The sequence below is a fragment of the Pieris napi genome, chromosome 8 (assembly GCF_905475465.1).
Source record: "Pieris napi chromosome 8, ilPieNapi1.2, whole genome shotgun sequence".
Taxonomy (NCBI): Eukaryota; Metazoa; Arthropoda; class Insecta; order Lepidoptera; family Pieridae; genus Pieris; species Pieris napi.
The window spans coordinates 2723329-2747218 of record NC_062241.1 but is presented as its reverse complement, the minus strand read 5'-3'; the positions used below and the strand labels follow the sequence as shown (position 1 = coordinate 2747218).

Here is a 23890-nt window from a genome sequence, read left to right as displayed (position 1 = left end):
CTGGTGAAGCTTGTGTTATGGGTACTAGGCAACGGATATACACATACATATTATAGATAGATAGACATATAAATACATATTTAAACACCCAAGACCTAAGCACAACACCAAATGCTCATCACATCGATGTTCGTCTCAGCCGGGGATCGAACCCGGGACCCATGGATTCGCAGTCAGGGGTACTAACCACTAGACCAATGAGTCGTCGAATGATTTTTCTTATCTCTTATTAAGTGTTATTTTAAATATTTATATTTAATTGAATTTCCATCGAGCTGGACACGCAACTTATTCCAGGTCAAAATCACAATGAAGCCTTTCACATAATTAAACCAGTCAGGTTTTTTTCGTTATAATGAGGCCTAATTAACATGTTTTCTGTCAAAACAGCACTTTGATAAATGCACGTCGAAATATGGTTCGATTTTTGGAAGTTTTTTCGACATTAAAATTGACAGGAAAGTAGGTGCCTACTGATTTAATGTTATTATAATTATCGTCATTGCACGAGCTCGTGAATTATTTCTTGCTTTCGAAAATATTTATTGTGAGGTCTGTGAGTCATATAGTGTAATAACAGGTGCCTTTTGGCTTCATCAGTCATTAAAGAAAGATCATTATTAGAAGGAGGGTTGTATTGTGTATTGATTCTTTGATATTTTTGAAGTTATATTTAGGCGCGTTATGAAAAATTGATGAGAGTGAAATCTTACGATGCGCGCGCACCGTTACACAAAATTAACAGAATGAAGTTGCCCACGGAAGATGCTACGGCATTGGACATAATTTAAAAACAACATTCGAATAATAATAGAATTTATGTTACACTTAATGTAAGAGAATATTAATAAATATTTATTTATTTAATTTTTCAAATGTAAACTGAACTTTATTGACTATAATGACTCCTTTTCCAGTCTTTGATTATTTAATTGTAATTAATTATTTTGCTTGCAATCAAAACAATTTTAATAATGCCAAAGAAGTGTAACTTACGCGCGTTCATAAGTACACGCACCCTTTTTTATAGACAAATCTGTCGTCAGCCTTCTGTGCCTGACAAGTCGTTAAGACGTGCTAGTTTCTCTCGATTTTTACTCTTCATATACCTACATTAGAAAAATCAATTGTTGCACAGCTGTAATTAGAACTTACGACCTCAGGGACAATATTCGTCCTCTTTTGCCTTTGTTGCAACAATAAACCACTGATCCACTTTTAATTTTAACTCTCATTTACGAGAACCTTGTTAGGGGAGAGATCCCCTAAGGTGGCTAAGTTTAAGTTAGCTAGCTATAAGTGTACAATACCACGTAATAATTCAAATTCATAACACCGGATTGTAACTAGTAATCGGTAAAGAAACAAAAAATAATAATAAAAATAAATAAATCAATGGCACTTCAACCTTTTTAGGTCTGGGCCTCAAAAGGCCAACACTGCTCTGCTCTTCAATAATAATAATAAAGCCTTTTTTATTTCCATTTCAAAAGTTTAGTAGTGTTATTATTCGCTTATAGATATGGATCCATCTTGGGTGTAACCTCCAATCCTTTCCAGATGTCTCTATCATTGCCAATAGTTTGCCAGTCTTGCTATTTTTTGGGGCAAACGGGCAAGAAGCTCCCCTGATGTTTAGTTGATACCGCCCATCGACACTCTCAATACCTTCTATGTCAAGTCAATCAAGTCTCAAGTCATCAGCCCACATTTTTATTTGCCTGTCCCATCTTATCCCCATCACCTATATTCATCGCGTGATTATGGTCGTGAAATAGAATTCTAAAGCTTATTACCAAAAGCTACAGAATATCTGTAATATGAGCTATCGTTAAAAGTGTATAGTGAATAGCGGTGTATCATGGCATCTTGAGCGGCGGAGCCCGGACGAAACATTAATAATTCAGTTCCGCCCTCCGATGCATTCGTTTGTGTATCAGCGCAGCCCGTACTGTGAAAACTCTATGCGAGGGAAATTTGAATTTGGAACGTTGTGATGCATACAAAAAAAAATTATTGAATAATTTTTTCGTTTGTATGAGGTGTTTTAAAACGCAGGTGATTGGATTGGATGTAAAAAATATATGAAAATATGTCATCGCTAATTTAAAAAAATATTTATACAAGAACAAAGTGTCTTCCCCTTAATAGAGACTGTAAGTGTTATTGGACACTTTCTAATGTTAAATATCTTTTTTAGTACCTAAACTAGGTCAGTTTTAAATTATTTATTAGTCTTAAGTGTAAGTTGTGTCTTGGTGCGGAGACAATTACTATATAACAAAAAAAAATTGTGATTCCCGTTTTTATTGCAAGGTTCAGATTTTTATTTTAAAGAAGGAATTATGTAAAATTCGTTACCTACGAACGGAGCTTAATATCGAACGATTTCCACTATCGAGTTCTAATTCCCATAGTAGGGGTTGTTCCGCTTTGACGTAAAGTTTCGTCGTGTAATAACAACCTTTGTTAGTTGTCAACATGTGTGTACGCTCAGCTTTGCACTACGAAACTGAGATATGAATAATTCAACTTTAGTTTTCTGAACTGTGTTGCATAACTTACTCAAATAATGTGTGTTTAAATTCAAATATGGAACGAAAATTAGACTGTCATTTTTTAAAAATGGAGTTATATGGTAAATTCAAAATTAGAATTATTCGTAAGCACTCAGTTAAAACACTGAAATAACCTTTTTTTAAATTTCGTCTTTTACAGTCTATTATACTAATATATTACGTTACTACAGACAATATATAGCAAATTAGTATAGTATTTTCCAGTACTGTATTAATTTTAAATTCGTTGATAATATAAGAGTTTAAAACAACCACATTTTAATGACCCAATAACTTTTTCTAGTGACCGAAGAGGCGTCCTAGACGCAGCGGCTATTCAGGCCTTGGCTGGAGAAAGTGTGCTGGAAAAGGAAAGACAGCTGTCAGAGATGATTCTTCAGCTACAGATGGTGCGAGAACAGTTGCTGGCACAGCAAGAGCATTCAAAGGTATGTTTTAGTTTATAATACGTAATCCGTCGATATCGAAGATCACTACAGTGAAATGAAGTTTTTTTTATTCTAGTAGGTATGTCAACATACTATAGTACTGAAATGTTAAATCTATATATCTCGGGCTGTTCAGATAACACTTGTTTTTCATTAATTAAAACGTCTATAAAATCCATCAAACACTTAGGGAAATATAAAATAATATTAAAATTATACTATTATTGTAATAATTTTGGATCGCTGTGGCGCCTAATAACAATTATTTATAGTTTTTTTTTTTTAATTTTTTCACTTAGCAAGAATGTCAGGAATATATTTGACTTATACGAAATATATAAACGTCCGAAGCCTTTTGCACATAACATACACAATTAATTAACAACCATTGTTATTGATGTTTTATATTTATGTTTATTTACCTAATTGAGAGAGCAGTAGTAGCGTAGTAGTGTAGAGCTGGTTTTTGCATAATTAAATATAATTAACAAATAAGTATTACAATGAAAAATACATTAATATTCCGCAATGAAATGCAAATTTTTTATGACTACTTACTGGCTAATTGAGCCACTTGGAAGCTATGTGATTTGTCAACCATTAATTATGACAAACAGGTGAAAACCCTAATAAAGACTACATCCTAATTAAATTAAATTTTATATGATATTTTTGTACATTGTCTAAAAGCAATTTAAACTTTCAACTTAATTTGAGTATCCTTCAGCACGAAAAGTTTAAATAAAATTTAGTTACAAAACGGAGTTAAATCGAATTTAAAATACGGAATTAACTACAACAGACCCTCTTAAAGTTCGGCGTAGTCTCTTGGAGCGGCTTAACTCGGTACTAAATAAAATCAAGGAAACAATATTGAGAGATAAGTACCATTCGGGTCGGGAATATTCTTGCCACTTGTTATTTTTTACCTGTCTTACTTGTTAAAATGCCGCAGCCTAATTGGAGGGATAAATTACAATGCCTGTGTTTGACCTGACATTTATGGGTATTCATCAGAACGCACGAAGAGACGTGTTGGCCTAGTGGCTTCAGCGTGCGACTCTCATCCCTGAGATCGTAGGTTCGAACCCCCGCTGTGCACTAATTGACTTTATCTCTTTGTGTGCCCTGTACATTTGAAGGATGGCGTATGTCAGGCACAGAAGGCTGATCATGAAACAGATACAGTCATCTGAGGCCCTAACCTAAAAAGGTTGTAGCGCCACTGATTTATTTATTTTATTCAAAATCGATACTTGTTTCTGAATCTTTTGCGTTTGTTCTGACCGCAAGGATAGAACTCGTCTGATATCAGAGTGGCTTTTACTTTTTTTTGGGCGACTTTTCTGTTTCAGTAGAACACAATATTAAAAGTAGCTTATGCTTACGGTCATTGTTAGTTTCAACTGCAATAGAGACGCTTTTCTTCATACTGCTTAATCGCTGTTAACTAAAGTACTTATCTCTTTTCATCACAGTGTAAACAAAATTGTCAGAAAGAGACATAATATAAGGCTATCACCGAATTAAATTGTACGAAACCGTATAATATTAAATATTAATCGAAATACTTGTAAATAAATCCACCATAGATTACATAAACCGAATAAAGCCTTCGCTGTGAAGGGGCCAAAGGGCCAAACAATACTTGAAAAGGACATCAAAGACGGAGATTTCCATACGATTTCTTACAAAGAAAGGGTGAGAGGTCTTTGTACGTGACCTTACTTAAATATTGGTCTAGTCGACGAATAAATTATGAAACTTTCTTGTTGGCTTTCTATGCTTTAGACGTATTGATTTTTACGGTTTGCCTGGAAGAGATTATCTTTATTATTTAAATAGTATTAATTCTGGCATCAGCGTGCGACTCATCCCTGATGTCGTAGGTTCGATCGCCAGCTGTGCACCAATGGACTTTTCTATGTGCGCATTTAACATTCGCTAGATCGGTGAAGGAAAAAATCGTGAGTAAATTTGCCTTAGACCCAAAAAGTCGACGGCGTGCGTCAGGCACAGAAGACTGATCATGCTTGCCTATTAGATTAACAAGTGATCATGAAACAGATACAGAAATATAAGTTGCAGCGCCATAAATTTATTTACTTTTTTAATTAGAAAATCAGCGATGTTAGTGACAGAAACTTGAGGCTGCGTTGGGCCGATTTTTGTTGCAGTGGTGTTTTCGTATTTCCATTTATGATTCAATTGTTATTTTGTTAATAATTCAGTAGTTAGTGGAAGATATTTCAGTCAATATCTCTAATATAATTTCTTCAAAACCAAGTGATTTTTGTTCGAATTTATTTTTTCTGTGTCTTCAAGACTATCTTGAAACTGATCTGTGCACCGAGATTTACATTAAATAGCAAATATAATGTCAAAGTCAAAAATCATGTATTCATATAGGTAGGTACACTTACGAACGTCAAAAAAGAAATATACATGAAATGCTTCTAATTTTACATTTATTGCCAGTTCTCAAATCAAGGGCGTAGAACGGAAGAGAAGAACTGGCAATAAACTTCCTCACTCTTTTTATTAATAATATACTAATTTTTATTTATAAAATATCTGATAAAGTAACTTTAAACATAAGTAAATAAACATCCTTAACCAATTAGTACATAAGCCGTTTCGATATAAAAAAATCAAATAATTAGACCTATCAATCATCTAATGAGCTTCCACATTCGTATTAGTGAAATCATAAATCCTCTTCAGTACGTGTCTATTGAAAGCTCATCATAAAAAGCTTACAAAAACCCGATCGCAAATAGCGCTATTCATTGTATGAGTACTGAACGTACAATTTGTCTTTAATTTCGATTGAAAGATACAATGGTGGAAACCCTTTCATCTCAAATCAGTAGCCTAGGGTTGGCATTTATTTTAATAACTTTTTGACCATACATTAACTGTATCAACATAAACTGTATTAACAACTATTTATAATAATAAACACAGTGTTAATACAGTTTATGTATGGCCAAATTTTAACTAAAACTACTACACAATCAAGATTTTTTAATAAAATTATCAGAATATTTTTGCTATCCATTAATCATTAGTACATAGGCAACTACTACTACTACTAATATGGTGCCCAAGGTACAATTAAAATTTGACGACAACTGAGAAGGTGGAAAGACCAAAGGTAGGCAGGTGGCGGAAAGGAATGACAGGATTTGCCCAAAAAAGGGAAAGAATGAGATAGAAATTACTAGCATTGACTGTATGTAGAGTTTATTACGACAAGTATCTAAAATCATTAATATGTCAAATGGAAGAGACCAGCTGCCCACGGCACAGGGAATCCTAGTGCACTTTCTCTTTTATTATACATGGTAAAGTTGTTTTTCCTTTCCTTCTTAATATTAATCTATATTATTTAAATAATAAGCGTGGCAACCCTAGCTACCGATTGAAGAGGCTATACAGGCAATACTAGCGGCTAATGGCAGGCTCACGTTCATGTTTTCCCGAACATCCTTTTGTTGCTCGATCCCAATACGCGTTGGAACTGCTTTTTTTCCATTTTCGTTGTTTCTGCCTTTCGCTAGACGGGTTTGTTTAGACGCCTCCGATTGGTTTCTAGTGCCTTTTACGTTTTACATAGAGGAAGGATTTAATAGATGTTACTTGCGTTAATCTATTCGTATTTAGTCTTTGTATAATCTTAAATAGTTACATTATATTTATATATAAAATTAATTAGTATTTTATTTATAATTTAACAATAACTTAATTAATAATAAAGTTTATTTCGAAAAGTTTTTGTCGTTAGACGTACCACAATGTTACTGTAGGACTCCGAAGTATCTAATAACCTAAGGTAGTATAGAGAACCACGCCGATCGGTCTTGCAAAACTGTGAGATTAGCCACAAATTTGTGGAAAAAATATTAGCTCACGAATTAATTTAAGCACAAAGTAACGATGCTATACATGCTATATATGATGTGTGTATACTTACTACGTCGTCCATACATCTGTATCACAATAGCTCAAGAGAAAAACAATACGATACCAGCCAGCCTAGCCTGTAATTATTCGTCCCTACGGCAACAACAAAGTTGAAATAATTCTTTCATTACATAAAAATCTCGTAAACAAAGCAATCGTGAAAAAAGGATTTAAAATTTAATCTGTCTGCAAGGGCACTCACACGAATTAAACATCCATCACAAATGGAGGGCTGTTGATATCATAAAACGCCCCCATTGTACTCCCCCCAGACGACCAGACAAACGGAAATATGAAAATGAAACGTCGAAACGGAAAAACGCATCAAGCGTCCGCTCCGCTCATCTGCCGGACAAAAAATGAACACAAACGCACGCTTAATTCGCAAAAAGCCCGTTTGATGTCGCTAATTGACAATCAGTCGAGGGACGCGTCTCATTGGTCCGTTTCCGCGTTCCATTTTTAAAAATTAAAGACAAATAAATTACTGGGGAGGCTATTTCGGTACTTTGTTTTGATTCTATCCGATGTGCGTAGTTGGAATTATTTAATATCGCCGTCGCATAATTGTTTTTGTAAGTCTGTAATTATATTGAGGATAACGTTTTTATATCAAAGTTACCGCTCACAGACGAAGCCTACGACATTGCTAATTAGATTTACCACTATAATTACCTCTATAAAATGGTAACACCGTGGATTAACGAGGTTTTTTTAAATTTCGAACTAAAAGTTGGCATAAAATTGCCCCACTCCACGTTCCCTCTGATTAAAATGTGACACGACATATAGCCGCCACTAAACGGTGGTTATGATATGGTGTCAAAGAGGTCTTTTAAAATATTTCTCTCAAAGCCCACAGAGTAAACAGAGTCAAACCAATTAGTCTGTGAAGGACCGACGGACACATGACAAGTTTTTGATTAAAAAAAGTAAATATTAAAATGTTACGGCACTTGTGCAATACCTGTAATACCTTTTCAACGAGTCTATACGAGGTTTCATTTGAAATGTGGGTGTCTAAGTCGATTTGAAAGTAACGTTTTTACTGAGTTTGCATATTAATTGTAATGTACTAGATATACCTAGGTTTAAACTCATATAAACTTCGTGTTATTGCACTTGTAACTATATCGTTATATATATAGGTATATTAAATGAATTGCTATTTGTTTGTCTCGCTAAAACTCGAGAATGGAGGAACTGATTTGGCTAATTTTGATCTTGAAATATTTGTGGAAGTTCAGGGAAGATTTAAACGGAAACATGTATATATAATTAAAAAAATATTAAAACTTAAGCATTTTAATATGTTTTGCCGTCAAGTATATTATAGATAGAAGATTTATGAAGTGAACGAGTATATATTTAATTTGTAGTCCTAAACTACTTTTGATAATGTTTTTGTGTGTGGATTCTTGAATCCTTTAGACTTACTATTCGGTGTTTTTTTTTTTGTAAGACCTGTGTACAGGACAACATATTTAGACAACATAATTATTAAAATAAAAAGATGGCTGTATCTGGCAACGCCCTGGCTTTAATGTGATCGTTCTTAGCCATGACGACAAGAACAAATTAAAAGGCCGGCAACGCACTTGCGAGCCCTCTGGAATTGAGAGTGTATCTGTATAAGTATATATGGGTGGCGGTAACATCAGGTGAGCCTGTTGCCCGTTTGACCCCTGTTCTTCTTTACTTTTACAAAAAAGAAAAATAATAAAACTAGCACATTAATACTCAATATACACGTTAAATGTAGGAATAGGATAGAAAATTTTCGCAGCATTTTTAACAAATTACATTACAATATTCACACAGGGAACAATTTTGTAATCGCACCACATAAGGCGGCCACGCTTCGAGTGAAATAGTTTTACCAAATATGTTTAAACACGCGCCAAATTGTATAAGTAACGTTTGATTTTTCCCACTGACCATAATTGCGAAAATTCTACATTTATTCTTGCTCTATCAATGCTTTAGTCATAGGGAAATTGCGGATCTTGAATTATTTTTCAACCTCAAACCCGAAAGAGTTATTTTGTGATGTTGTTTTGTTTTTTTTTAGTCTATGGGCTTATGAAGTTGAGAATTTATGGGTCTATGCTATTTTAAGCAAGAGCTGTGCAGAGGTAGTCTGTTAGGTGTATGTGTGCGTTCGAAAGACCGGCTTTAATTGATTTTTTTATATATAATTAAACACTTGTCGGAGATACATTTGCGTGTCTATGTCTCTCTATTATAAGCAAAACCAATGTGTATTGGTAATAAGTGTATGTTGTTCGAAAGTTCATAAGTGTATAGGCAAAAAAATATTGTCACCAGAAAGTGTTAAATTATATATAAAGAAAATTCAATCAAATAAAGCCGTCGTGATTTTTCTTTATATAGTTTAACACTTCCTGGCGATATGGGCAAGTACCAATGTTAAAAATAATGCGTGTTAGTCACACAAGGCCAGCCTAAAAATAATCTATAAATTATTGATTCATCTCCGTATCATATACTGAATGTCTGAGCATACTTTTGGAATTTTCAAAACCGTAAGATTTCATTTATTGTTCATAATAAATTATTAATCTAAAACGATTATAAAACCAATAAAGCTACGGTATTTATCGACAGTTCGCTCGTTACACATAAAAATCCCCGCTATAAAAACCCTCAATATAAACCATAATGTCCACTTTTAAACTGTTTGTCTATGATCTCATCTCATAAAACCTCCTACGCAATCCTATTCGCACCATAAATACCTAAAGCCATTGTTTTCCCAATGATAACGACCGAACCAAATTATTGGCCGCATTGTGTTATGTAGAGCACACGGAAATGTGTGCTTTAATGACGCTAGATTTCCTATTAGATGAGTGAAATTCGCGTACACACTTTCTCTAGGGCAGTGCCGCATGGTAGGGATAACAATTGTCTATTGTTCGACTATCTCGTTTGCGCATCGCCAGCCGGCGTCTTTGTTGGAGTATATCAAGGATATATCTTGTCTCGCTCTAGCACAATGATCGGTGGAAATGGGCGCGCCTTTGTGCTACAGATTTTCTTCTATTCGTTGTTATTCCTATTGTAATGCGCATGTGTAGGCGATAAAATTTAATACATTTCAATTGGTAAAGTTCTCGGACCGGTTTCGTTACGCGATACGTTTCGCAATATTCGTTCTTCCTTTTACGAACGGCTTTCCATAATAGTGATGTTGCGTTTGCCCTGTAATAGAAGCTTAATTGAATTTATTACCTCCTCATAACATAAAAACGGCATACTTTATTAATTCACACCTTTTGAAATGCCCTAATATATGTCTAAAGCGGATTATTAAAATATAATTAATAAAATAAGGCACACTAAGATGAAAAGCGATACCTACTAATACTACTGCCCTAAACTATGCTCAAAAGCTTAAACGGACATGGGCAGATCATGTAGCAAGACTGTCAAACGATCTATGGACCGTAAGTGTGACCCAGTGGGGAGGAAAGGGAAGCGATACAGAGGAATATCGCTCACGAGATGGGCGGATGATATTACCAAAACTGCTGGCCTGGCTTTTTTATTTATAATCGCTATTAAAAAATTGCATGATAGTAAAACGCGTATTTTAATGCCAATTCAATAAAAGCTTGTCTACTTTATTGAAAATAAGGTGGTCTTTATTACAAAAATCGGTTAAAACATCTGAAACACGAAAATTTTCTAAAGACGAGCACTCCATTAAAATTCTAGTTAAGATTAATCTTAGAGTCGTGCTTTTAATTTGTGTTCCACGTAAGTTCTTAAGTAATGATGTATGGTCAATCACGGGCTGATCGAATGGACGCGCTAATAGTGCTGTCAGGCAACTTGTCCGTTATGCAGATTATTAATTACAATGGAGCATGAAAATGCGAAAATTCAACTTTAAATTGCGACACAGCTAGTGTGGTACAAACATTTTCAGCCAAAGCTTAAATGTTTCTTGATTTATATATGCGCCTGGGATTTCATTGTTATTCACTATTTTTCTATTGAAATTCCCCTACGTATCGTGGATCTAACCATATAGGCGATATTTCAATGCTTTTATTCAAACTTTTAGATCCGTTTGCGTGTAACCAATTAATACTGACGCTGTAAATATAAATAAGATTAGAGAGAGAGAGATTAGAAGTTTTGCTTTAAACAATTTTCTCGAAGCACCCGCTCCGCACGATTTCACCTTTGTCGCGTATAATGGTTTTATTAATCTGGAAGCAGATAATAGCTGTTGCATGTACAATTTATGTCTCATTTAGTCTGTGACTGAATTGTCCCCATATTGTCTAAGTAGGAAATATTAGCAAACTTTATCCAAGTTTTAAAAACCAAAGATAATTAAAAGTAAGCTAGCTAAACAATTAAACATGGTAATAAGGTCTTGGCCTCAGATTTTTTAATCTTCTTCATGATCATTGTCAGCCTCCTGTGCCTGACACACGCCGTCGTCTTTTTGGGTTTACAGCAAGCCGGTTTCTTTAAGATGTTTTCCTTCACAGTTCGAGCGAATGTTAAATACGCATATAGAAAGAAAGTCAAGGCGCAGATCGAACCTACGACCTCAGGGATGAGAGTCGCACGCTGATCCTGTGGCTTCTAACATTCCTCTGGTACAATATGGTGATACAATGGAATTAATTCACGTCGAAAAACATGTTTAAAACAAATTTAAAACTGTCTTGGTATTGATATAATAACTCGCCAAATATAGCCTTAAACCAAAATAGCGAAACGAAAACATTCGTGGCTAATACATTGTAATTAATTAAGTTATTCGTTGACTTTTGTTAAAAAAACATAATCTCAAAGACGGCAGACAGTGGCCTCGACTGACCGCGTCCCACGCTTTCAGTATTACAGGTAACTGAAAAGAAGCCTTTGAGAAAATCATATTTTCTGCCCCTTTGTGGGGGCAGGGGGCGGGAGGTGGGTGTTTCATAATTAAATAGTGTACGCTTAGTTACACGAACAAGTCGAGAAAAGTTTTGTAAGGAAAATTGTGAATCGCGCTGTGTTGAGTAGCAACAACATTATGAGTGCCATTACTAATTTAGCAGTTTGTCTTATTATTCGCGTTTGGAAGGCGTTAATTAAGAGCGAATTTCTAGGATCGTTGGACGAGAATTTTTAACTTGAAAGAATTTATAAACTCGAGTGTTGCCGTTTTGCTTATTTTCTAATTTGAACAGATGTTTCTATTTTACAAACAAAAGCCCGGCTAGACGCAGCCCACAAAGAGCTCCTGAAAAGCGTTGACAGAAAAAACAGCGCGATAAAATCCTACCAAAACAAACGGCAGCGAATATCTCTAAATAAAATATTGACGAAGGTCCCACAAAAGCGAAACCTTTCAAGGGTTCCAACAAAAACCGTAACGGGAAAGCAAATTAACCTTTCCACAGAACGAAACTCATTTACCGATACAAAACAAACCGACCAATAGAGCCGGTTGAAACGAAAAATGGGTAGGTGAAATGAAAGGAGGTCTGAAACTGGTACCGAATCAACACTGAAACGCGCTCTTTGTCAGTTTTATTCAAGCGAAGGCACACAAATGCTTTTCTTGGACGGCTTTCACAGTTTTCTATGGGGGCAATAAAGGTTCCCACGGACACAATGAGCCGGGAAGGCAAGGAGAATGATGAAAAGTTGGGAATGTGGGCCGCGCTCCCGAGGCGAGCTAGGGTTGTACAACATCTTCTTCTTATCGATGTACCTAAGATTTCGCGACTCGGAACTTGACGTATGTAAGTGTTTGATTTGTTTCGTAAGTTGATCTAACGACTTAGGGATGACAAGAAAAGAGCGTACCAATTCTTAAAAGACCCGTAACTGGAGAGCCTTCTGGTAATGAGATACCACCCGTGCAGGGCTATATTACTTAATCTTAATCATCTAGTGAGCATCTAGGCAAGAGCCTGTTTGCCCCTCGTTCTATAAAAAAAATACCCTTTTAAATAAGACATTGAACATTTTCTAATGAAAAGAGAATCATGGCTTTGTTATACTTTCTTAAGAAGAAAATTTGTCCATTAAACTTTTCAAGCCAAAACTTTTATCAATATCGACGAGAAATTAACCATGTTACGAATATTGAATACCTTTTAATATTGTTAAACGTCTATATCTTACGGCTTGTCACTTAATGTGATACACATATAAATCGATCGATATAAGCACAGAATCGATATCAAATCACGATAAATAAAATCGAATCGGGCCCATCACTAAGCCGGGTTATTCCCGTCACTTTCCAATTATTTTTGCGGGCTTTCTTCGCTACAGTCCGCGCTGAATGCGGAACAGAATGGCGCCGGGTTTTAAGGAATTACGGGCTTTGTCCGCAAGTAAATGAGAGAACCGCTTAGTTTTTTCTTTTTCTAGCAACTTGCGATTAATTTATTTAATAAGTTGTTGCTGAATAGACCATCTCGAGCAACGAGTGCGGGATGAAACGGACTTTCCATTTTCTTTTTTTTATATATTTTTTCTATACACAAAAGTCTTCTGTTCTACCATTGAATTCGAATAGACTTATTTATGTTACTTTCTTTGTATATTTTAAATGAATAACACTGAATTTTGTCAATGTTTTTATTGAGCACGTTTGTTTATGGCCACGTAAATTAATCTCTCGTTTATGTTTTTCTGTTTCCTTTGCGTTTAAGTTATTTATACCAACAATATCTTGGATAGCAAACCTCGTTTGTCATAATAAATCATAGACAATATATTTTATTTTTAAATTTCCAGCAATGTGGTGGAATCTGTAACATTCGAAATTCGAATTCATCAAAATAATGCGAGGAACGTGATTTCGTGTGAAGTATCGGGATGAGTGTTTCGTGATGCATTTTGACGTTAAAATGCGCGGGAATTTTTTAATACCATTCTTCTTTAAACGCTTTATTAATTGCAAGCTATTGTGTGGTCGTTTGTGGGAATGTTATACAGTACTTTGGTAACATCTTTTCACCCAATTTTTACCCATGTTAGGTATGTTTTTGATAAATTGCTCTTATATGATTACGAAGTCCATATACATATAAGTGAATAGAGCCATTGCTAAATTGCTGCATATAACCGCAATATGCAAGGACTAGCTTTCTATTACCGTGCACTAAACTCACTGAACTTAACATACTTTTGAAGTATACTCAAAAAAGCAATATTTCATGTAACCAAAAATACATGTAAAACAGTTCGTACTTTTACTGTTAAGAATAAAAGTTCAGCGATTTAAATAGAGCTTAAATATAAAGCTTTCGATATAATTTGTTACGATCGCGGAAGTATAAAGTCAATTTTATACAACAGCTGGTTAGTCAAAATTAATTTATGTAATGCAATGAGTTTTACGATATTATAAAACACGAAATTCGCAAAAAGAACTAAGTGTTAAAAATGCTCTTTGCTATATTTACGATGTAATAAAAATGGTTTTGTAAGCTTTTGACGGGACCTTTGATTGGGATTTGGTTGTGAAAGAATATTTTAAATTTGGAATGTTTACTCCATTGCTTGAACTATTGATTTTTTTATCATATCTCCTCCCAGCCAGGCTTTATTTTCATCAGAAAAAAAAATAATGTTATTATAAGTAATTTATTCTCGAAATGTTTTTGAAAAAAGAAGCCACAATTGCATGATTTAACTGCGCAATTTTTCGTTCAGGTTTCATATACAGAACAGATTATACGAAAATAGTCTGACCGTCATAGGTCTGTCATCTCTGGTCACTAAACAAAAATACCGCGGTATTACAGACATTAGCATAATAGACGTCAGAGGCTATCTGTAATCCACTCTTATCGTATTTTCTTTTGTCAGACGTTTAAGGCGAAGTTAGAAATTCCGTTTCCTTAGTAGGTGAGATTAGTACCGCTACGACATAGGTTATTACTGAATACACTTTATTCTCAATATGAATATTATTAAAATAAGTGATTTCATAATATCCACAATTTATGACAATTATATCTTAGCATCGATTTTTAATAGTTGTTTGATAGCAATTAAATACCTACTTAGGTAGATAGGTACCTACTATAGTTAGAGAAGGAGCGCGCAGTGAATTTGCTTATTTATTTATTTTTTCGATAACTTTATTAATTCAGAAACTGTTGACAAAAACTGTTGGATTACATTTTTTTATCTGAAAAAAGCGATTCTATTTCCCATTGTTTCGGGCTCAAATCATCGAAGTCCTGCTACTTTTTATTGTAGTTATCAGATAGCCTAACGTTGTTAACACAAAAAGTAAGTTAAAGAACTACATATGCATTTGTCGCGCTCCTAACAAGACATTAACAGAAACCACAGTGGGTTTCAAATGTAATACCAAGATTTCGATTGTATTACTAAAAAAAAACAATGGTATTGTTTTAATACCTAGAAATGACTTCCGCGCGGTTAAACTTCGCCTTAAACGCGTGTTATGTTTGTCACCACGGTCGTTTAATTCGAAACTTCTCTTTCAAATAGATTTTTATATCTCTCTGGACAGATTTACCGCTGCTCTATTGTGACTCAAATGTTATTGTATCCATTTGTTTATAATATAATAATAAACTATTAAAATATAAGAGTCTTTCCTCCAACTTCCATTTTGTTACCTTTAGTGTAAACTCTTGGGCCGTGGGGTTCAAGTGCACAGCTAATTGAATATAAGTTGGCGCCTGGTACTACAGGTGCTTCGAGAGCTGGTGCTTTCTTCAAAGAATAAGTATCGCAATTTAAAAAAAAATTGAAAATTTTAAATCTTTATATATTTAATTCTTCTGTGAGTGTGTATGTCACTGAACTTCTCTCAAACGACTAGATCGATTTTGATGAAAATTTTTGTGTGTGTTCAAGGGGATCTGGGAATGGTTTAGATTCACAAATCAGCCCGTCAGATGGCGCTGCAGTCGGTACTTTCATACTTTGCTTTACTAATTGCTTGAAATATCATGCAGGACAACGTCTGTCGGGTCCACTAGTCTAATACATATAAAATTCTCGTGTCACAATGTTCGTTGCCATACTCCTCCGAAACGGCTAGACCAATTCTTATGAATTTTTTAATGCTTATTCAGAAAGTCTGAGAATCGGCTACTATCTATCTTTCAAACCCCTAAGTGATAAGGGGTGTCCACAAAAAAAATTATGATACAGCATACAAAAATATATATAACCCCTCATTTTCATCCCTCTACCATCAACCCCTATTTTTATTATTGAAGATAGTTATTTTTATTGAACTACAAAAATGTTTCCTAGAAATAATATACATGGCAAAACAAACGTTTGCCGGGTCAGCTAGTATTTACTGTATATTTGTATGTTAGAAATAAATACTTCTAATAATATATGTATTTAAAAATCAATTTTATGCTCTGTGGTGTCACAACTCAAACTGTTCGTATTTGTTAGCACTTGGTTTGATTCGGGGACAAAAAAGTAGTAAGATTTATAATGACATAGATAAATAGCAAAAATCATATTTGATTAGGAGTACATTAACCTGTGAAATCCTATTAATATTAAGAATTACGCTCGCGCATTCCGCTTGTGACGTCACAGCATTACACGCTTATCGCGATTATGTCAACTTTGAAAAGCTTAATTTAAGAAAATACGCGAAATACTTTGGTCATGCCGACTGTGGGCGCTATAAATTAACTGTTCACTGATAATATCAAATTTTGCAAATGTCTACACGGCTTTCTTTGTTTAAATTATTTTAATGTCAGTTACGTGTGTATGCGTGCTTGTCCGGCGGCATTAAAAATGTAAAGATTTATCGCTTGCGAAATTAGGATAATAATCAAAAATTTTTAAATTACAGGCAATTAAATAAAAATACTAGCTGGCCTGGCGAACATCGTATTAACAGTCGATTCTTTATTTTTTAAAATACTTATTCTACTATTCGACACCGGTCTAGCTAGTAAGATAAAAAAAGAAAGTTGATAAGACAACAAATACTTTATGTCAAAAAATAAAAATTTACCTTCCCGGAACCCCTCCACTAACACTTGAACTTTATGATATGGTATTAAAGTTCAAATTGACTTTTAAGTATTATTACGAATATTTTGTATGGGAATATAGAAAAGTGTTGTTTTTAGACTTTTTCACTCAATTTTTTTTAATTTTTCTCTCCGTAAGAACCATCCTCGTACTTCAAGGAATATTATAAAAAATGAATTGGCCAAATTGGTGGTGGCGTTGTTGAGCTATGCGCTTACCAACACATTTTGCGATTAATTTTTATATTATAGATAAATTATTTTTGCATTATTTATAGTAGCTATCTATTCACAGATAACAGAAAAATAATTGAATAGATTATCATCTCGTCCGTTACGTGACACGTCCATTATTATTTACGATTTTTAAAATAAATCAATTTAAAATTGGAAAGTTGATTAGAATTTGTTGACTTCCTCTAAGGTATCAAAGACATACATTTTCCGTTAATGACCGTATCCGGCTGGTAATAAAAAATATTAATGTCCCGAAGATGAGACAATCGGTATCCGCTGGTCAGTAGAGTAAACAAGTGAACAGACATTACAATGTATACTGTGCGATGCTCTTTGATCTTGCCGACTTATCAGGGATGTCAAAAATATCGAAGCCGTAAAATCGATTGTGGATAAGCTTTTAAAGCTTTGGTTTTAATAAAATTATGTTTTAAGCTTCCAATAAATAATACATATTGGAGGGTTAATTATATTTAACAGTGTTACGAAACAATTTAATAATAATCAAAGTGTCACTAAGATTCTCTGTCTCTTGGCAGTCTCTTTCATTTGACATACCTACTTAAGAAGCGAGATAGATAAGGACAAAACATTAAATTGTTACGTCATTATAGTACCTTAATAAATAAGGTAATTGATCTTTAAAATACGTATTAAATTGATTTCTTATAACGACATGTTTATTAGGAAAAATAGTATTAATGGTCTAAGTTAATATTAATATTTTTTAACAAGACGCTAACAAAATTATTTTTAATTACTAATTTATTCAAGCTTCTGTATTGAGCAATAACATGTACCGGTCTTTATATTTTTTGGGTAGGTATATAATGTAATACTATGTAAGTTTATTTGTATTTATGTTTAAACCTTCTACAGCTCACTGAGTGTGACTAAATTAACTGTACACTTTATACAGGGTGTGTAATGAATGTTTACCTGCGGATAGAGGACGTTTCGGTGGTTCTGAAAAGTATGTTTTATGTTACAAAAGTCACTCAGTGTTTGAGATATTTGACATTTTGGGAAATTCTGAAATCGTAGCAAACAGCACTTTGTCATTTGTTGCACATCTATCCAGGAAAACTATCCAGAAAACAGATTGAGAATAAACCTGCATTTCAAGTTGCCACGAAAAAGGGTGTAATGTTTTTGCAGTTTCAAAAATTTCAAATATCTCGATAACCGTGGGACATTTACTAAACATAAGATGTTTTTCTGTAGGTCCCAGGTACCATATTATCAATTCTGTCATCCGTTTTTGTCATATCCTTATTTCTGTTTTTAACTGTTTAAATCTCTGTTTCTGGACCTCCTAATCTAATGAACGAATTATGCTGCAAATTATTAGATAGCTGACGTGATAGAGATGTGTTGGAAACAATTTGGGTAATCATACCATTTGACCTAACATTTGGAACACCTATTTATTGAGCTAAGCTAAGCTCAAACTATTTCCAGCTACTTAATATTTCTTTATGCCATATTAATCAATTCTATGTAGCAACCCTACAAAACAAAAACAGTTTCCATACTAGTTTACATTTGTATGATATGAATTTACGTTTGACCAGAGAACTCATTAGATTGTTATTACAATAAAAGAGATTTCCTCTTCCCAGTACACTTTTCATTGCGAAACGCGCTTTGTACTCAAATTCCGCGAACTGACATATCTGTAAATACTCGTAGTAATTAAGAACTATATATAAAACGAAGTCTTTATGAATAATAAACGCAAACAGTCCATCAATCAGATGGTTGGTGAGGTTTTGTGTAAATTGGATGAATTATATTATTGGTGATAAGGTCTTGAAAATACATGAAATCGTGGTTATTTATTCTGCCAGGAGATGGCGCTGCTTAATTGCTTACTTCGTACAGCGCTCACACTGGAGTACTTCCGTCCAGCCCTTCAGGCGGCAGGCCCAAGCCGAGGTGCTTCCGCTAGTTTAAGGAAAAAGAAGATTCATTTCATTCCGGGTCGGTCGCAAAATAGTAAAAGCTGAGCTGTCAAGGCCCTTAGGGCCAATAGTAAGATTCCAATTAAAAAAAATTGGTCTCCACTTGTATAGTAGGTATCTATATATAAATTGGTATATAAAACCTCGTACGATAACATATCAAAATATATATTAAGAAAGCAAAGAAGTCTAGCTAAAAATTAACCTTACTCCTATAATATAATGTATGTGGAAGAAAATAAATAAATTTGTCACCTCTTAGTATTTTCGCCAAATACGATTTGGATTAATCAAGTTATAATTTTATTGATTTCAAGTTTCTTAGAAACTAATTAATTGTTTATCTGTTCCACTTACGCCCTTGATTTAAATTCTCTTAACTTTCCGTTTTAACATCCGGACTCTTTACTCACTTCCTTTTACATGTTAATTTGGTAATCACATTTTATTACATAAAATGCTGACCCGTGGTAAAAACACATACAAATACTAATCTGTCAAGCCGTTTTTGGAGTGACTACTTAGCCAGTAGATATACTTATATATATGTAAGTCGAATATTTATGCAATTATAAGACTGTTTATTAATTACACATACAATTTAAAACAACCAAAACATGGATAATTCAACGCCCAGCCTCATCGCTACTAAGCGATCTCTTCCAGGCAACCCTAGCGTTTACACAATAAATTTAGAATGTGTTTTACCTTAATATACTCATATCATAATAATGTGCACGCAGTGTTGGCTTAGTGGCTTCGGCGTGCGGCTCTCAACCCCGTGGTCGTAGGTTCGATCCCGGCTGTGCACTAATGGACTTTCTTCGCTTAACATTCGCTCGAACGGTGGTGGAAAACAACGTGAGGAAACCGACATGTCTTAGACCCAAAAAGTCGACGGCGTGTGTCAGGCACTGTAGGCTGATCACCTACTTGTCTATTAGATTTAAAAATGATCATGAAACAGATTCAGAAATCTGAGGCCCAGACCTAAAGAGGTTGAAGCGCCACTGATTTATTTTAATTGTCGTGCACACTTGTCATTGATGCGCATGCATGTATTGTGTATTCGTATGTTGTATGTTCTCTGTTTCATTAGTGTGCCTTTAAAATAAATAAATAAAAGCAATTAAGTTTTACGAACCACTAACTCATATTTATGTCTTATTAAAATAGGTGTCGCCACAAATATGCCGCTAAACGACTCCATTTACGTTTAAACTCAGAAAATTTATTGTAAAATTAGCATTTAATAAAACAAATGTCTCGCCTTACGCCTACGATGTTATTAAAATATTTATAGATTACACCTGTAAAGAATGAAATCGTCAAAATCATAATATAAATTAGTATCGCTTATAAAGTTTCGAGCAGTGTTGGCTTCAGTGTGCGAATCACCTGAGGTCGTAGGTTCAAGCCCCGGCTGACCAATTTTCTTTCTATGTGCGCATTTAACTTTAAGGAAAACATCGTGAGGAAACCTGCTTTAGACCTAAATATTCGGCGGGGTATGTCAGGCACACGGCTACCTACTTGCCTATTAGTAAAACAAATGATTACGAAAGGTATTCAGAAAAAAATCAAACCTTAAAGGTCCTAAAAGTACCTAAAAGTTGTCCCTTTCTGTCACATTGTGCATATTATATGGTGGAACGAGATAAATGATCTACTTATGTCTGTAAATGAGTCAATTTTAATATTGGAGTAAAGATCTCTATTATATATAGTATTTTACCCTTTTAACGACTATCTATAGAACTAAAATAGCTATTATATATATTATTACTAGCTGACCGGGCAAACGTCGTTTTGCCATGTATATCATTTATAACAAAAAAATAGGGGTTGATCGTAGAGGGGTGAAAATTAGGGAATGTTGTAATTTTTTTAATTAATAAAATTAAAAAAAAATATCTAAAAATTAAAAAAAAATATTTAGGGGTGGACTATCCTTAACATTTAGGGGGATGAAATATAGATGTTGTCCTATTCTCAGACATACCCAATATGCACACAAAATTTCATGAGAATCGTTCGAGTCGTTTCGGAGGAGTTTAACCACAAACACCGCGACACGAGAATTTAATATATTAGATTAACCCTTGTTAAAGTAAGACTTCAACTAAACAAGAGTAAGAACGCGTCAGAGAAAAAGCGCACAGTAAAAGCATTGTTAAAACGATAATGTAAGATGAAAAGTGAACGAAAGGGCTTTCGACAAAGTGCCTCAAATTTTTTAATTGCAGCCGCGTTATGATTATTATACGTCTTTGTGCGTTTAGGGTAACAAGTTGACTTTGCCGAGTAATGTGTGAATTAATGTGGTACAAGTGAAAGACTTATTTGTAAAGTTATACTTATAAGGGAGTAGAAGAGTTTAAATAATAGCAAAGTCAAAGTCAAAAATCATTTATTCATATAGGTAACAAAGTCGAAAAAGAAATATACATTAAATGCTTCTAATTGTACATTTACCGCTAGTTCTCAAATCAAGGGCGTAGAACGGAAGAGAAGAACTGGCAATAAACTCTCCGTCACTCTTTTTGATCGCCAAGTTTTTTATTTTACACAACGTTTGTAAGGAGCTGAAACCATTACACCATGTTCCACATGTCATCTAAGGTAATAAATAATTATAAAAAAAATTAAAAACAAAGATTTGTCCTCTATCAGCAGGAGGCATGGTGAAATAGGAGCACGCACTTAGGTACATTCTCGTGGGTTTATTCATAGTGTTATAAGCGAAGAGACGGTTTGATTTATATCAAAACAATTGTTTCGTGGAGGCACAAAATACTAGACACATCATAAAAAGTTTTTATTTATAGCTACGTAAAATTATTTTTGAAATAAAGTTGGTTTTTTCCAACTCCAAAAACCCAAGAGAGAATTACGATACGAAATAAAATATGAAATTCATAATTAAATATTCGTCTTTAAGATTAAATTAAACATGTAAAGCCATATATAAAAAATCTTTAAGAATGTCTAATTAAAATGCCTCTCATAATCCCTCAAGTCTACAACCATAGATTAGTGATTAGAACCATAGATTAGTAGATTAAAAACCACAGACTAGTAAAAATTAATTCGAACATTAATATGGCGCCTTCCCAATTTGATCTTTTTGAATTAAGAACGCGATTATAATAATCTGGATACCGCCAACGCTCTCACTCGGCAGCCGGTCATCTCAACCTGGCGTTAGAATTTAATAGCGTCGCCTTAGAGCGTGCATATGGACCTAACAAGACTCTTTTGAGTCGGCACAATATTATAATATTATGCTCATTAGTGGGTATTTATTTAAGTTTGTCCACCGACTCTTATTATAGAGTTTATTCGAGACGTAGGGCGTCGGAAAGGACGTGTTGGGTGTGAATAAAGGCGGTTAGTTAAAAGACTTTAATGTTAAAATATTTTGTGTAACACGACTATTTTTAAATCGGCAACGCCCGCGAGCCTTATGCCAATGACTTAATGATGAGCCTTCGTTTGCTCTCTGTTCTATAAAAACAAAACTGCTTTTCATTTAAAACTGCTACTAAAACCCTAACATAGGCAATGATATTAAGTAGCACGAGGATACTAATTCTGGGGTAGACATGTGTATGATGAATTAGCCTATATCTTGTCTTATTAAATAGGTATATTACTAAATTACTAAGTATATTTAGTTCCATCTCAACGGTCAAAGCAGCGAATACAATCTTGATATATTTTATTATAAATCAACGGTTTTTTTGAACTCGAGAAGGGACTGGACAAATTTTCATGGTTTTTGTATGGCAGATTTTGTCCAGGTAACTATTAAACTATTAACTTTGAAAGATGCTGAAATGAAAATGCATAGATGCATTGAGATGCATGAATTTAAGGCGGTGTGAAGTTTGCCGGATCAGCTAATGACTAAAATAAAGCTATCTATTAGGTATCTTTGAATAATAATTTAGATTATTCCCCTATTTAAAGGCATGCAATGTTATCAACGGCCTGAATTAAATTTTTATATATAAGAAATAAATCGGCACTCCTAGATTCTAGTAATAATACTAGAAACAACATTGCGGTCTGAATCTCCACCTGTGACCTTCAAGTCTTTGCATATGGCGCAGCTGATGATGGAGATCAACTGCTTTAATCATTAGATTTGTTTTCGCCAATTTCACAGGTGGTTTTGTGAATATAATTAACACTTAATAAATGTCAATTAATTGTTTTTTTTTTAAATTTAAATCTGTGTGGCTTAATAAGTCGGTTATATATACAATAAACCCGGAGGTCTAGGTTCGACTCCAGGAACGGTATCTTAGTGAATATATATGAAATCATAAATTGTATAATCTTAGTACATAATTTCCTCTGCGCGTTTCTAAATGATCAAATGTTTGATCATTAAGATGCGTGGGGTCATAACCAAACAAAAGTGACTCTAGCCATTAGATTCCCTTATCAGATAAACCCAAAGCTCATTAATGGTCTACTGCCCAGTAATTAATACAGGTTCCCACAAAACTACCGAGAAACCCGAGATGACGTTTTTTAATTACACCGTAATTGTTTTAAGCCGTTATTATAGTACAAGATACATTTCGTCTTACGAAGGTTGAACTTTAGCAGTTAAGTGACTAAATCGTACGATCAGTAAGCAAAGTCCTCTATATAGTGAAGGA

The 23890-nt window shown here is 34.1% G+C and overlaps 1 protein-coding gene across 2 annotated transcripts in view; it reads left to right on the top strand.

Annotated features, from left to right (window-relative positions):
* Positions 1 to 23890, top strand: part of LOC125052005 (transcription factor Sox-5) — a 271229-nt gene that overhangs the window by 210183 nt on the left and 37156 nt on the right. For both annotated transcript variants that reach the window (XM_047652646.1, XM_047652645.1), the window contains exon 3: positions 2863 to 3007. In XM_047652646.1, the coding sequence (XP_047508602.1) occupies positions 2863 to 3007 (145 nt within the window). The remainder of the gene's footprint in view (positions 1 to 2862; positions 3008 to 23890) is intronic.